This window comes from Tetrao urogallus (genome assembly GCF_951394365.1).
Source record: "Tetrao urogallus genome assembly, chromosome: 2".
Lineage (NCBI taxonomy): Eukaryota > Metazoa > Chordata > Aves > Galliformes > Phasianidae > Tetrao > Tetrao urogallus.
Genome location: NC_136814.1, coordinates 89874912 through 89888968, shown reverse-complemented (window position 1 = coordinate 89888968; position 14057 = coordinate 89874912). Strand labels below are relative to the sequence as shown.

At 37.3% G+C, this 14057-nt stretch overlaps 1 protein-coding gene across 1 annotated transcript in view; it reads left to right on the top strand.

Moving 5' to 3' along the window:
- The window catches only part of DLGAP2 (DLG associated protein 2), a gene marked incomplete at its 3' end in the record, with an annotated part of 367470 nt that overhangs the window by 339118 nt on the left and 14295 nt on the right, over window positions 1-14057 (top strand). Inside the window, exons 10-11 of the mRNA XM_079532930.1 lie at window positions 9181-9266; window positions 10448-10863. Coding sequence (XP_079389056.1) covers window positions 9181-9266; window positions 10448-10863 — 502 coding nt within the window. The remainder of the gene's footprint in view (window positions 1-9180; window positions 9267-10447; window positions 10864-14057) is intronic.

Here is a 14057-nt window from a genome sequence, read left to right as displayed (position 1 = left end):
TACTCTGCTCTTAATTTTAAGTGTGCGAACATCCCCTTTTAAATCATTGGATCCACTTTTGCCTTAAGACTCTCTACTTTTGTGAGATCAACTGTAGCAGAAATGCCATGTGTTTTGGCACAGTTACAGATATTGCCTAGATCTGGAGAGGGTGATAGTCCATGTAATTAAGCCCAGTGAGTGACTATTCATCTACGAAGAAGTCTATAAGAAATAATTATTATTTTCTTAAAATGTAGGGATTCCATTTCCACTGATTTCATGATGAAATCAGAGAAAAATATTTGGCTTAAGCAATCCATAGCTACTGGTTGAACTTTAATATCACAGTACAGTATAATGTCACTGCTCCAGAACATATTAGACAGACAGGAATACCTAGGCTTTGTCAGCAAGCTGCTTGCCCATTTCTCAACATAAAAGCATTTGCTTTCATGCAGAATTCAATTTAAAAGCAATGGTAAAATATGCAGATGACTAATTTTAAAATGTTTTACAAAGTAATTAGTGTGTACTAAATTGTTTGGAGAAGGGGCTTAGAAGATAATGGCGAAAAGATGAAAAGAGCAGCAAGTCCTTTTTAGTAACTTTTACCCCCTGACCTGAAGCTTACTCTTCAGAAGGGAATTGTGTCTAGTGTTCTTCTTATCTCTTCTTTACAGCAGCTGTGTGCAGCAGCGATACTTAACAATATTGTGCCTTGCTTCAGTCATTCCTGGTATTTCAACAATTAATTCTAGAACTTTGATCATATCCCTTCATCCTGTTTCTCATCCTATTTCTTACTGCAGGTGATGACCAATAATTTTCACCCAGCTCCAGCTCTCTTTTTTTTTTTTTTTTTGGTGTGTTTAATAATAAGTGCATGTAGTCTGCAAAAAACATTTGCGCAATAATCTACATGCAGGCAGCAGATCTTCTGTATCAGTTGTCATCTGAGGCCTGGCCCATAATTCTGATCTTCAGATATGCACACCAAAATAGTCAAGCATCTTAGAAGGATGAGCTGTTATCTTGTGAGAAGTACAGATTGTTTGGTTGCTGCATTAGATAAGGTTAAAATTGTGACGTTAGTCTTAACACAGCATCCCAGTAGTATATTTTAGTTTAAGGTTGCTTGGTTTTTTTGTTTTGTTTTGTTTTTTGGGGTTTTTTTGTTTTTTTTGCAGTAAGTTTCAAACTTCACATTGGTGTGAAATATACTTTTCTTCAGCATTTCTAAGCAGAAAATGCATTTTGTCATATTATTGTCACGTAGTGTGAACAGAATAAAAACAGGGGGTAGTGTACCTGCATTGCAAACTACATAAATAGTAATTTATGTCCCCAAAATACAGCTAAACTATTTCTTCTAGACTTCTGCATCAAAGCACCTCAGAAAAGGATGTTTTTTATTTGCATATTTCCTTGATTGACTAAATGACTTGTTTTCTCATTATCATGCCATGCCAGGGTAATGCATTTGATTTGCATTTATTTGCATTAATTATTTTGCTATCAGGGTGGTTAATTTGTGGACTTTTTTTGATGTTTCATTCCTTTAACACATTAATGTTAGAATGCTTGCCAATGGAACTTCACACAGTAAAAGCGAGGCATAAAGAATGACCAGTGCTGCACGTGGCATTGCTGCAGACTCAGCCTAGGGCTGCTGTGTCCTTGGGATATGTGGTCTGCCTAGTGTGCGTGTCATGAACAGAAGTCCTTTCATAAAGTCTTGGTGTACTATACAGGTGCCAAAGGATTGGAATGTACGAGCTCAGAGAGCCCAACTCACTAGGAAAGCATTGGACTTACTGTAAATTGACAGTAGCATCCAATTTTCAAGGACAAAGAACAACACAGCCATTGTAACCTGTCTCATGGGATGCTAGCCCTATCCCAGATTAGAATTTTGCACAACAAAAAGTTTCAGAAACAGAGCTGTTTCAAAAAGCTGTTGGTTTGGATTTTTTTTATTATTTTTTTAGCTACCATATTTAAATAAATTGAATATTCTCAGATATATCGGCTGGAATTTGAGATAAACTGCCAATCCTCAAATTGAAGTGAATTGCAAATTACTGATACTGGAATTAAAAGTATAATTGACATTCTGAAAAATATATACACAATAAAGAATTAAACTCTAGTAATAGTAGTAACTGTAATCTTCATACCTGTCTTCTGTCATGACAGCTGAAGTCTTCTCAAAGTATTTGAATTAAAATGCAGGGTAGAGATTGCCCAGAGTAACCAGTAAGTCAAGAGCAAGGTTATTACCAATGCATACTTTTAGGGATTATTCTTCATACTTTAGCATACCCTTGTATTTATGCTAATGATTCATATTCAAAAAATGCTCTAGCTATAGACCATTTCAAATCAAAAGCATTAGGGTTGTACAAGGGCTGCTCCAAAAGTAATGCCTCCAGTCGGCATCAGAGGTGGATGTTGGTGTTATAGCAGTAGGGGATGAACCTTCCCACCAATATTCCATCGCATTTTGTTGCCATGTTACAGGCAGCAGCAGAGGAGCAGTCTGGCAAAATGGCATCTAACGAGAAAGTGCATACAAAGTGTGAGATTGAAGTCAGATGCCTGTGCAGATTTTAATGAGAATGTCATACAGGCTTTGCTTCAGTGCTGAAGAAAAAGCATAAAATGCATAACTAATGGTGGTGACAATGTTGCAGAATAGCGCTTTGTAGCTGAGAATCTGCTCTATCAAATAGTGTAATTCTGTTCTTGATATCTGTTGTAGTTTCAGTGGAAATAAATAGGAGGCATTGCTTTCAGAGCCACCTAAGTAAAATACATGAGAAAACATCAGGAAATTACTTTCTATTTCAAATATTTCAAAATATGCCTTCCTTTGTTTCTTCTCTACTTAAGAGATGTCAGGACTTCTCCAAATAATCAGAAACCATGCAAGTAGACAATGTGAGAATAAATCTTGCGGAGACAAGTTCAGCCTGGTCGAGTGTTGGTGATCCTGCACGTAGCAGGGGGGGGTTGAAACTAGATGATCATTGTGGTCCTTTTCAACCCAGGCCATTCTATGATTCTATGATTCTATGATTCTATGATTCTATGATATTTGTGGAAATGAACTCTAATGGTAGAGAATGGACTCTGTTATCTTCATTTATTATCAGAGATCACTCTTCAAAGTATCTAGGGTTATGGGTGTTGTTTTTTTCCCCTCAATTTTCTTTATTAACAAGTTCTTATAAATAAAAAGCTTTATTCTGTAGAATTAGTGCAACAATTAGCCATCTAATTTTTTGTGTGTCATAAGGTGATCTAATAAATATTAGATAATTTTATATATGAATATAAATTTGTATATAGATAAATAAATAATGTCATTACCATCTTCTATTAATATCTTTGTTTAAGAAGTACTAAAGCCCCAAACTAAAATTTCCCCATAAGGCATAGCATTCTACATGTACTTGGCACTTTTACAGAGATGAGCATCTACGTTTTCTTTGTACTGTGTTTAGGTTATAAAATTCTTGCTAGCGCTCTCCTGCCGTGTACACATATTAATCAAAAGAAATATTCCCATTATTTCACCGGTCTTTGAATCATAAATGATCCAAAGTTTTAGAGGTTATCCTAAGATTGTTGAGATCTTCTTAAAATACTTGCCAGACTTTTGTGGAAGATAAGTGTGTGAAGTCCTGGGCTTGCAGAAAGTAATGAAAGTTTAGGTAGCGCATCCATGATAAGAGGCCATAACTTGACATTTGAAGTTGAAGACTTCGGTTTTAAGTTTAAAGACCCATGTATATATATGAGTCAGAATTCAGAGGCTTATTCCATTAGTGGATTTCCCAGCCAGTCATTGCATTTTAACATCCTCATTTGTTAAAAAGCTTAGCAGTTCAAGTTGTAGTTAAAAGAACAGCTATGGTTATTTTAAAGTTATCTTTATGTTTACTCTTTTCACAGATTAGTGTTGCTCGTTTTTTTTAACTGCCACTTAACACAATGAGACATTCTAAGTGGGGAAGGTTCAGAACGCTTCCAGAACATTTGTTGGTTCAGAACAATTTGCCACAAAGTATTAAATGCACCAAAAAAGTTATGAGTAATCACTGTTGTGTGCGTTACTCTGATGTTACTATCTCATCTTGGCTTGACACAAATCCCATTTCTAAACTCTGGCATGCATTTTTAGCACAAAGTGCTTTCTTAAAAGAGCTGTAGAAGTTTTCAGCCTGTTGTACAATATTATTGTGTAGCTAGCACTTAACTGTTTTGTGCAAGGTATTTGACTTGCCCAGATGTTCTTCTGGGAAATACTGGAACAGCAGAATGGGTCTTTGTAGTCAGACAGAAAATCGCATAAGTATGTAAACACAGGTATATTTTGGTGTATTTCTGAAAATTTATTTTTAAAAGTATATGCTTCTTTCTGATGAAAGTGCTCCCTCAGTTAATGGAAGCAGCAGTTGTTAGTAGTGCAGTTTATTTTAAGCATTTTTTTGCATACAAATGAGATCTTTTTACCGAATCGATTTTCTGCATTCACAACTGGGTTTACTTGATCTATTATCAAATGTAGTATTTTCTTCCTCTTTTCACTCATTATCACTGAGAAGCCTATGCAAGACTGAGAAGAATTATTATCGTCATTCCTGTGCATCATCAGAGAGATTGTTTATTAAATTCTAATTATAGAACATGTAGACTACGGCAGTAAAAACCCATTGTTTTCCCAATGCAACCCAAATTGCATGGGGAGAGATAATGTGGCCTGAAGGACTCTTATTACTGATGCTTATGAGAGAGAATCAGAAAATACCGGGTTAAAATCTCTTTTCTTAATTATTGAATATATTAACTTTGAACTTTCCTCAGAGATGGTATGTATTAAAGCTTAAGATGTGATTTTTAGAAGACTGGAATGTCATGTTGAAGTCCTTATGTTCGAGAGCAGAGTAATACTTTAATAAAAAAAAGTAAGAATTGCTCTTAAGAAGGTAAAAATTATCAGCTAGGAAAGCTTACCAAATGCTTGCAGGAATAATTTAGTCAGTGAGACATCCTTGCATAGAATGAGTGCCTATAAACAAACCAAGATTGATTGTAACAAACAACTTATTTGCAACACTAATTTGCATTTATTCGAGTAATTCTGTGTAAGTATAATTTGCTCGTGGATCATTTTTTACTAAGTCAGTGCCAGTATCCAGCAATAAACTTTCACGTTTTGAGCTGGATTAGTCAGTGACTGATCATAGAGGTTTCATATTATTGTCTATTCCCTGTTTTGGTGGCAAAAACAGTGGAGAGCTTTGTTACCTTTGGGAAAGATAATTAATAACAAAGTTATCCTAAATACTCTAATACATCTACTGTAAATGTCATACTTTTAGCCCATAAACCATTTTTCAGATAATAAAGGGCCGTATTTCTAAGGAGATGTTAATTCTTTGTTTTCAAGGAGAGGAAAGATAACTTGATAGGTAAGAGCTACTCTCATTCTTCTGCTTTTGGTCCCTTTCTAGTGATTTCTTTTATTTCCATTTCTTGGTGAGATTCCCTCGTGATCAGACAGGCAAATCTTTTGTCACATTTTGCTGAGATTGTAGCTCAGTTTTCAAATACTAAGGCTTTTAGAGTCAATGTGAGTATTAAAATTATAACGAATTGTAGATAAGAACAGATCTAGTAAAATATTTTTAAGCTTCTGGAGCCATACAATAAAACCAAACATAAGACTTTTCCTCCTCTGCTCACTTGAATCTAACCTGATTGTTACAATATTTGCAGTCCTAGATTGCACAAAAAGATAATATTTGGCATTCTCTTGCTGTTACAAAGAGCAGTAAGGACAAGAAAGCATTAAAATATGAAAGCAATTGTCAGGTCATTTAGTCAGTCACTTTTGGCAAGCTGTAGGTAAAGATAATTTGGCACAAGTTTATATTTAGAAGTACCTAATAATGCCCTTGATTTCTGGGCCATCATTTTCCTGATGATTTTGTTTCGACTAAATTTTTAGAGTAGATTACACTTCCATTGTGTTTCTAATTCTAAGTGTCAATTACATCTTTGGCGGATTATTCAGAATATACTTCTTCTGTGATTCTGTGATTCTGTGATTCTGTGATTCAGAATATACTTCTAGGTGAAATACCAGTAAGAAAGCACTTGAAAACAGGCAAATGAAAAGAGCTGCTCCCAGATACGTTACATCAACAGAAAGACAGTAGCCCGTCCAAAATATAAAAGTGAAATTAGCCTCCATACCTCAGAAGCAGAGCTCAAAGGAAGACATGCTGTCTGTTATTAAACCTAACAACATAGCTGGCAAAAGCAGATATGCTTTTGATATGCAAAACCGAAGAAAAGTGTGTGTTGCCAGTTTTCCCACTTCTTTCCAACAATATCAAATGACCAAATTGATCTTCTCAACAGGAACCTGTTCTTGTTTATGGAATCCAGCGTGGTCATAACTGTCCCAAAGCAGGCACGGTGACAGTACTGGATATGGCTGGGATAGAGATACCTTTCCCCACAGCAGCCCATATACTGCTGTGCAATGCACTTATTGTTAGGACAGCTTTGATATACCACTTCTGTTTTGCTCATTTCTGGGCACTGCTGGCACAGCACCCTGAAAGCCAGGAGGCTGGGGATGGGTGAGATGGGGAGGGGACATTGCCAGGGCAGCTGACCTGAACCATTCCATCCTGTACAATGTTACGTTTAGCAATAATATCTGAAAAAGGAAAAGGAGAAAGGGGGGCTTTCATTATGAAAATATCTTTCCTCCTTTATATGCTGTGAGACTTGCCAGTCATGATCAAGTACTGTGACTCTCCTTAAGACTGCCATTAGACTTTGTTGGAAGTAGTGCCATTTGAAGTTGTGCAAAAAAGACCCAGTCTCTTCTCCAGTCTTTTCCTAACTGTTCACATTTGATATCTGGTTTCACCTTCCAAATTGCTAGGTGCTTTCTGTGTTTAATAATAAAAATTACATATTCTTCTGTCCTACTTTCCTCTCTGAGGGATGGGGGAATGCCTGGGTGTGTCTCATTCTTGTCCCCACACAATTCACCTCATTTTCTGATTAGCATTCTCTATGAAGAAGATAAATTATACCCAGCTTAACTCAAAATCCTGAAAGAGCTAGGTGAGTCCCTAGCCTTGATTTCTTCTTGAATTTATTTGAGACTCTCTTGGGGCTTTTTACACTATAAATAAGAATATATTTTCTGATAGCTATCCCTTGATCAAAGAAAATGGACTGTATGGCTGTTCTGCCTGTAGCAGTGTTCTTTCAGAAGCTGATAACCCTCCAAGCACAGCTCAAACTTCTCACCCACATGGTGGCCAAACCCACCTTGACTAGCAAACTAACTTGCTTGTTTTGTGTTTTCTGTGTTTGTTTTTTTCCTAAACCACCTACCTCTGTAGTTGAGGCTGTTTTTCTCTGCTGATGATGAGAGGAATCTTTCTTTTTATACAGACAACACCAAATCTTGGAGATTGCTACCAAATCTCTGATACGTTAAAAAGAACAGTTGTCTCAGTGCGCTGCCTGTCCAAGTGAATGCAGCTAGCTTCCATGCAATTCCTGAGGTGGGAACAGTGCGAATTCATGCAGAATAGATGGAATTGCTGGGAAATGTTTTTTTCCCATAATAGTTACTCCACTGGTAACCAGAGCTTTCTGCAAGCCTATGTGTGATGCTACACTGAACAGTTCTAGCTTTGCTAAAGGGTTTCTGCATTTCATAAAAATTACCAATACCTATACCCAGGTAAATACAAATTTACACTGATTACTGGCTGGAACTCCCTTCAACGTGAATGTACATGGAACTGCCGCTTGAAAATCTAATGAGATGTTACCAGCAGCTGGCTTCTTCCAGATATAGAGTCCATATGTACATTCACCCACCTTCCACATTTTCTCTGCATCCTTCCAAAATGCTGCTGGGATGGGACCATGCAGCTGAGACAGCTGCAAGGGCCATTGGGCTCCTCCCAGAGGAAAAACTATCTCATTTTCATCATCAGATATACTCTTTGACTGCACCCATGGATTGTGCATGTTGAAAAAACTGCTTGCTGATAATATTTTTTAATTTAACTGTGAATATTTAATTCAAAAGAGAATTCATTCTGTACTAGCTGCTTCCTAGTTCTCCTTTCATCCAAGAATACAATCTGCATACTGCGTCACTCACTGTGTCTGTGTCAGAGACCTGGAGGTGGTGTGGTGGTGGGGAATGTTGTATAAAATCCCACAGAAACTTGCAATAGCAATGTGGTCTCATTCATGAAGAAAGCTGCACTGTGAATGTATTTCAGAGAGTGTATTTCAGATGGGAATACCATAAAAGTGCATAAATTGCTAGCTTGATACAGCATTTTTGGAACCATGTTATTAAAAAAGGTTAGATAGGGCATTCTGCTGTATCCTTCATGTCATTTAAATGGCTTTATATTTGTCAATGCAGCTATCAATAAAATTTCATTGCAGCATTTCTTTTTATCACTTGCAGGTTTATGGGGCTACTTGAGTTTTTATTTTATTTTGTAAATCATTAACTATAATGAGAGACTGTTTTACTATAATATAAAAAGGTACCATCCTCTGGATTCTTCATTCTGAGAACAGCTCTACCAGGCCAAACCTACTCCCTGCTTCCATTGACCTGAGTAATTGCATCTGCTTAGGTTTGAAATAAAGCATTGTATAGCAAAACAGAAGTAATTGTGCAGAGATTTATAAAACACAGCACCAAAGCAATGGTACCAGGCTGAACACTCATTTATTTCATAGAATCACAGAATCAGAAGAGACTTTTGAAAGCCATCCAGTCCAACCCATCTGCAAAGAACAAGGACACTACAGCCAGATCAGGTGCTTACAGCCCCATCGAGGCTGACCTTGTGTGTCTCCAGGGATGGGGCATCCACTACCCCTCTGGGCAGTCTTCTCCAGTGCCTCACCACCTTCATTGTTAAGAACTTTAACCTTATATCCAATCTAATGTCCCTTCCTTTAGTTTGAAATAATTTCCCCTTGTCCTATCAAATTTTACCTCATTTATTTATTGTTGGATATTTCTTAGCAGTAAGAGAGGGAAGTGAATTTATTTTAAGTAAGGGCGGGTATTGTTGGCTTTTTGGTGCTCACTTTGCAGATGTATCTTTTCTCTTGAATTAGGTGGAAACAGCAACCGATTCAGATACTGAGAGCAGAGGCCTGCGGGAATACCACTCAGTTGGAATACAAGTGGAAGATGAAAAACGGTAATTCAAGTGCATACAAAAATCTGTAATCTTTCATAAAAGCACATTTGTAAACAGTGTTAATAACAAACATCTGGCAAATGCTGCCTCTAAATAATTCAGAAAGCCAAATTTCTTATTTGCATGCTGGTCATTTGGCAAAATTTGTAGAGAATATGCAACGCTTGTTTAATATTGTGTTCATTTCACTGTTTTAAATTGTAGTGAAGGAAGTGAAAGTTTTAAATTGAAGTGGTGGATTAATACCCTTTCGTATTTTCAGAAAAAAATACAAAGAGATGTATATTGGGATCTTGTGCTGATTTAGGCTTTCTCAGTCCTTCTAACAATGGTTAGGATGTATCGTAAACTGGGATCAGATTTCCACTTGTTCAATCCTGATCTGGTTCTGTAGCACTATCAACCAATGTAGCAGCCCACCGGGTTATCCCTGGCAGGCACTGCTTGTTAAGCACCAGCCTGGGACCATTATCTCATTTCACGGCAGCTGTCAGATAGCATTTGACTGCTAATTGCCTTTTACCATCATTGACTAGAAGTAATTTGAAACAACAGGTCTAGATGTGAAAAGATTTCACGAATAATCTTTCTTTGTCTAACTTTTTAAAATAAATCTTTTCTCAAATGTTTTTTGTGGCATAGCGCAATAAAAAAAATTAACATTTAATGGTCGTCCTATGAGGTAAGTAAAAAAAACAAAACAACTCTTAAACCTTCAGTTAATATTTTTCTTTTTTTAAAGAATTCTCAAAAGCCCTAATTTAGCAGATTTTATCAAATTATGATCATTAATATTTGAGTGTTTTTATACATTTATTTAACAGTCTTCCACCAGGAGATGCAACCCTGCAGTTCTGCTAGTTATTTCCAGTTCATTTAGTAATGATACATGGTATTTTGTAGAATGAGAATAACGCGGTATGAGAATAAACCAATATTTGCTTCCAGAGATAATTTAAATGAATTTCTTTTGTATCTTTGCTGAGATCAATGATGGCACAATGCGTTCTGTTTTTCCTCTATATTGTTAACCTCTCTTATTTTAGTGAGATGTGCACAGAGAAAAAAATATTTAGCATAAAGGGGAAGGATAGAAGTAGAAGCCATTATTCTGCACCCCTATATCATCATATATTCATTTGTGTTATTTAACCTCTTTTCTTTCTTCCCGCTTCGTCAAGACATGGACGATTTAAGCGCTCAAACAGTGTGACAGCAGCTGTCCAGGCTGACCTGGAGCTGGAGGGCTTCCCAGGACACATCACCATGGAGGACAAGGGACTTCAGTTTGGCTCATCCTTCCAGCAGCACTCGGAGCCCAGCACCCCCACCCAATACAGCGCAGTGAGAACTGTACGGACGCAGGGACTGTTCAGTTACAGAGAAGATTACAGGACCCCAGTTGACACCTCAAACCTTCCACCACCAGAGCCCTGGCTGGAGCCAGCCATTGAGACAGTAGAGACTGGTCGGATGTCTCCTTGTCGACGGGACGGTTCTTGGTTCATGAAGTTGCTACATACTGAAACTAAGAGAATGGAGGGATGGTGTAAGGAAATGGAAAGAGAGGCAGAAGAAAACGATCTTTCTGAGGAAAGTAAGAACATTTTGCTATCTTTTCTATTACCATATATTGATGGTGTGTGGTTTTTCCCTCCTCTTTTTGCAGTACCAAAGACGTTCTACAGAACCATTAGATGTAGGCAGCCTTGCTGCTGATTGTGCAAGCTGGTTTTGTCAGGCTGGGGCTTTAGGGTTGTAGCTGAGGAGACAACTGCACACGATCAAAGCCTGATATGGCTTAAGTGGGACAAGATCTCCTTCCTTAGCTTCAGCTCTGGGTCATTCTTCCCACTCACTTCTGCATTTCCAGTGCTTGAATCTTTGCCAGAACACAGAAGTTTATCTTGTGTTAACCTTTTTGTTGTTGTTCCATTTTTCTGAATCCTGAGAATCCTGAGAATCTGCCTTTTCTTTTGAAGCCATTTTAAACACATTTTAATTCCTTTATAGGACCTGAGCAAAATGCATATAAAGGAACAGTTAGAATAAGAGAGAGGAGTATGCAGGAGCAATAGCTAAAGCACTTCTACAGTCTCAGATAGTTCAGTAGCATTTTCTTATTATAATTTTGTCAAGAATCATTATTTCTCTCACTTCTTGTGGACACCTTGAATGAAGTGATGGGAAAAAATGAAAAATAATGTAGACTATTTTGGAACAAGATCCAAGCCAGCACTAATGATGGTAATATATCAAAGTGGTCCTAGCACTCAGTAGCCAGCTCCCCGTCATTCCCTCTGAGGTCAATTATCCTTGTTCTCCGGTCTTAGTTTTATAAATATTTCAATCCCTGCCAATCTGAATTATTGTCTCAGCTCAGCTTTTCTCAAATCACAAATTAGTTCATACACAATTTTCTTAGTAGCATCTTTTCCTACACTCACAAATCTCACGCATAATCTCTGAATATACTTTCCTGATTGTCTTTTTTCCCCCTCAGTGAGCTCTTGCTTATGATCTGCCCCCAAGACTTGGGCCAGACCTGCATGGTCACTAAAAGGCCAATTTCTATTTCTTTCACTGACCTTTTAAAAGGACAGAACACCTGCATTTTTATGGCATCATTTTCATTTGCAGTCATATTTCTGCACTGCTTTTTGTGCAAATCTGCCATATAACAGCATAGCTTTTAGTGTGGCAGAGATCATAAGGTTGTCTTCTTCTTTAAGCATCCAGTTTTTTCTTGAGTTTAGATTTTTGTCATCATTTTCACGATGGCAGATATGAGCTGAGAATTTTCTTTGCATTGATAATGTGAAGACTTTAATATCCTCTAAGGTGCTGTTTAAGTACTAACAATAAAATATTTTGCTTTGCTTAGCACGTGTTAGGATTTCTAAAACTACTTTCATTGCAGTTATTTTTTAATGCTTAGTTTTACCATATACATATTTTTGTCCTATCCCCTAAATCTTTGTACTGCTAAATGCTCTGCCACCAATAAGCGTCCCAAAGCACTAGCTTTTGACGTTGGGAACATCAGTGCTTGCTATCAGAAGCAGAAGTTTGAAGAGCAAGACTTCAATTTCCTTGAAAAAAGTAAGATTATTAGGAGACAAAGGGGAGAATTACAGTTAACCCACCTCTTTCCCAGGAGGCCAGCCAGCTGTTTTCAGGCACTTCTGCTACCTCCTTTCTTTCCAAGCTCTTCTCCTTCCTCATGTGCAGCAAACAACAAATCTGCAATCACATGAAGTGAGCAGTGGAAATACTCTTACAGACAGAGGTAGGGAGCTAGTGGAGCTCTCTCAAATATGTAGCTGTCTGTGTATTATGTCAGGAAAAGCTGGAGGAGCTGATTTTAGCTGACTACCAATTCCCAGGTCCAGACCCACACTCCCTCCACGTGATGCTATCTGTGCTCTTGCACTCCAGAAATACCCTAAAATACCTTGCAACAGTTAGGAAGATTATTTTTTTCAGGAAATAATTCAGGACATAAAGGGTGGGCGATGAAGACAAATTGAGCCTCAGTAATTTTTAATTAATATTTGTAGTTATTGAGACTCTATCCTTTTAACCTAGAATTAGGACTTAATGTTTCCTTACTTGCAGAGTGACTGTAAGAGAAAAAGAAAGGGCAGTTCCTTGATACAGAAATACTGAAATGGACTCTTGCAATTCCCATTTTAACCTAACCAAGACAATTTAATTACCCATGTTTGGGGGAACACTCTCACCTTCCTTACAGATTAAAGAAATTACTGCAGAAGAGGTCTGTGTAGCATAAGTGAAGTCAGATGCTTATCTTCAGCTGGATGTGAAACATGACAGACTCCTTTTCCATCATATGTACTCATTTCAAGAGATCTTTCTCAAATCATTTCCAAATCTTTGGAATAGTATCCCCTCATTTCATATAACTAACATAAACTAAATGGAGATTATCAAATAATTATTTTCAAGGAGGGAATGAGCTTCACAGCATTTTAAAGTCTTTGCATGAATAACTGTTTTGCTGTTGAGCCTCTGACACATCTTATATATTCAGTTTGAGCTATGAAAGTTGGAAGGTATGTATCCACAAGAACTAAAGTTTAATGATATCCCCAGCATGAAACGTATCTTGACTTATTCAAGCATTTCACAGTTCTCTGAAGAAAATGCTCACAGATGTGGGAGCCAGAAGCAACTAAATATGTTTTTCCATCTTCCAGCAGCTACTATTCCCATAACACTTGACAGCAAAGTTTGCACATTCAAACTGTCACTGTTAATGCTGAATTGTTCTTTTTGTTGGCCAGGGTATACTAATTGTACCTGAAGAAGAAAGGTAGCCTTGCATCTCCTATGAGAAGGCTGTCTTTATGCTACCACTTCAATTTTGTTTTAATCAAGGGAAGAGTTAAAATCGAACTGTATTTTAGAAAACAATTTCATTTTCTGTGTTAGCACAATAGCCCTGAGATCACAGAAAGCTGTCTGATTGCTCTATTGATTTTTTTCTTTCACTGTAGCTTTTCTCCCATAATGTTGTTCTAAGATCTTCACTCATCAGGTCTAGGAAAGGGAGAAGATAATCACTGCAACAAAAATAATCTAACCTCTCACGCTTTCTTTCTGCAGACATTATTTTTTTGTTTGGTCAGTTGCCATGAATCACATCTCAGAGTTTCTGTGAAGTTCATTTATTGTCTGTGTGAGCAGTTATTTGTGTTCTCAACCTTTATGAGAATACATACATATATATATATAAAATATATACATGGCTGGAAGTGTTCCCAGGGT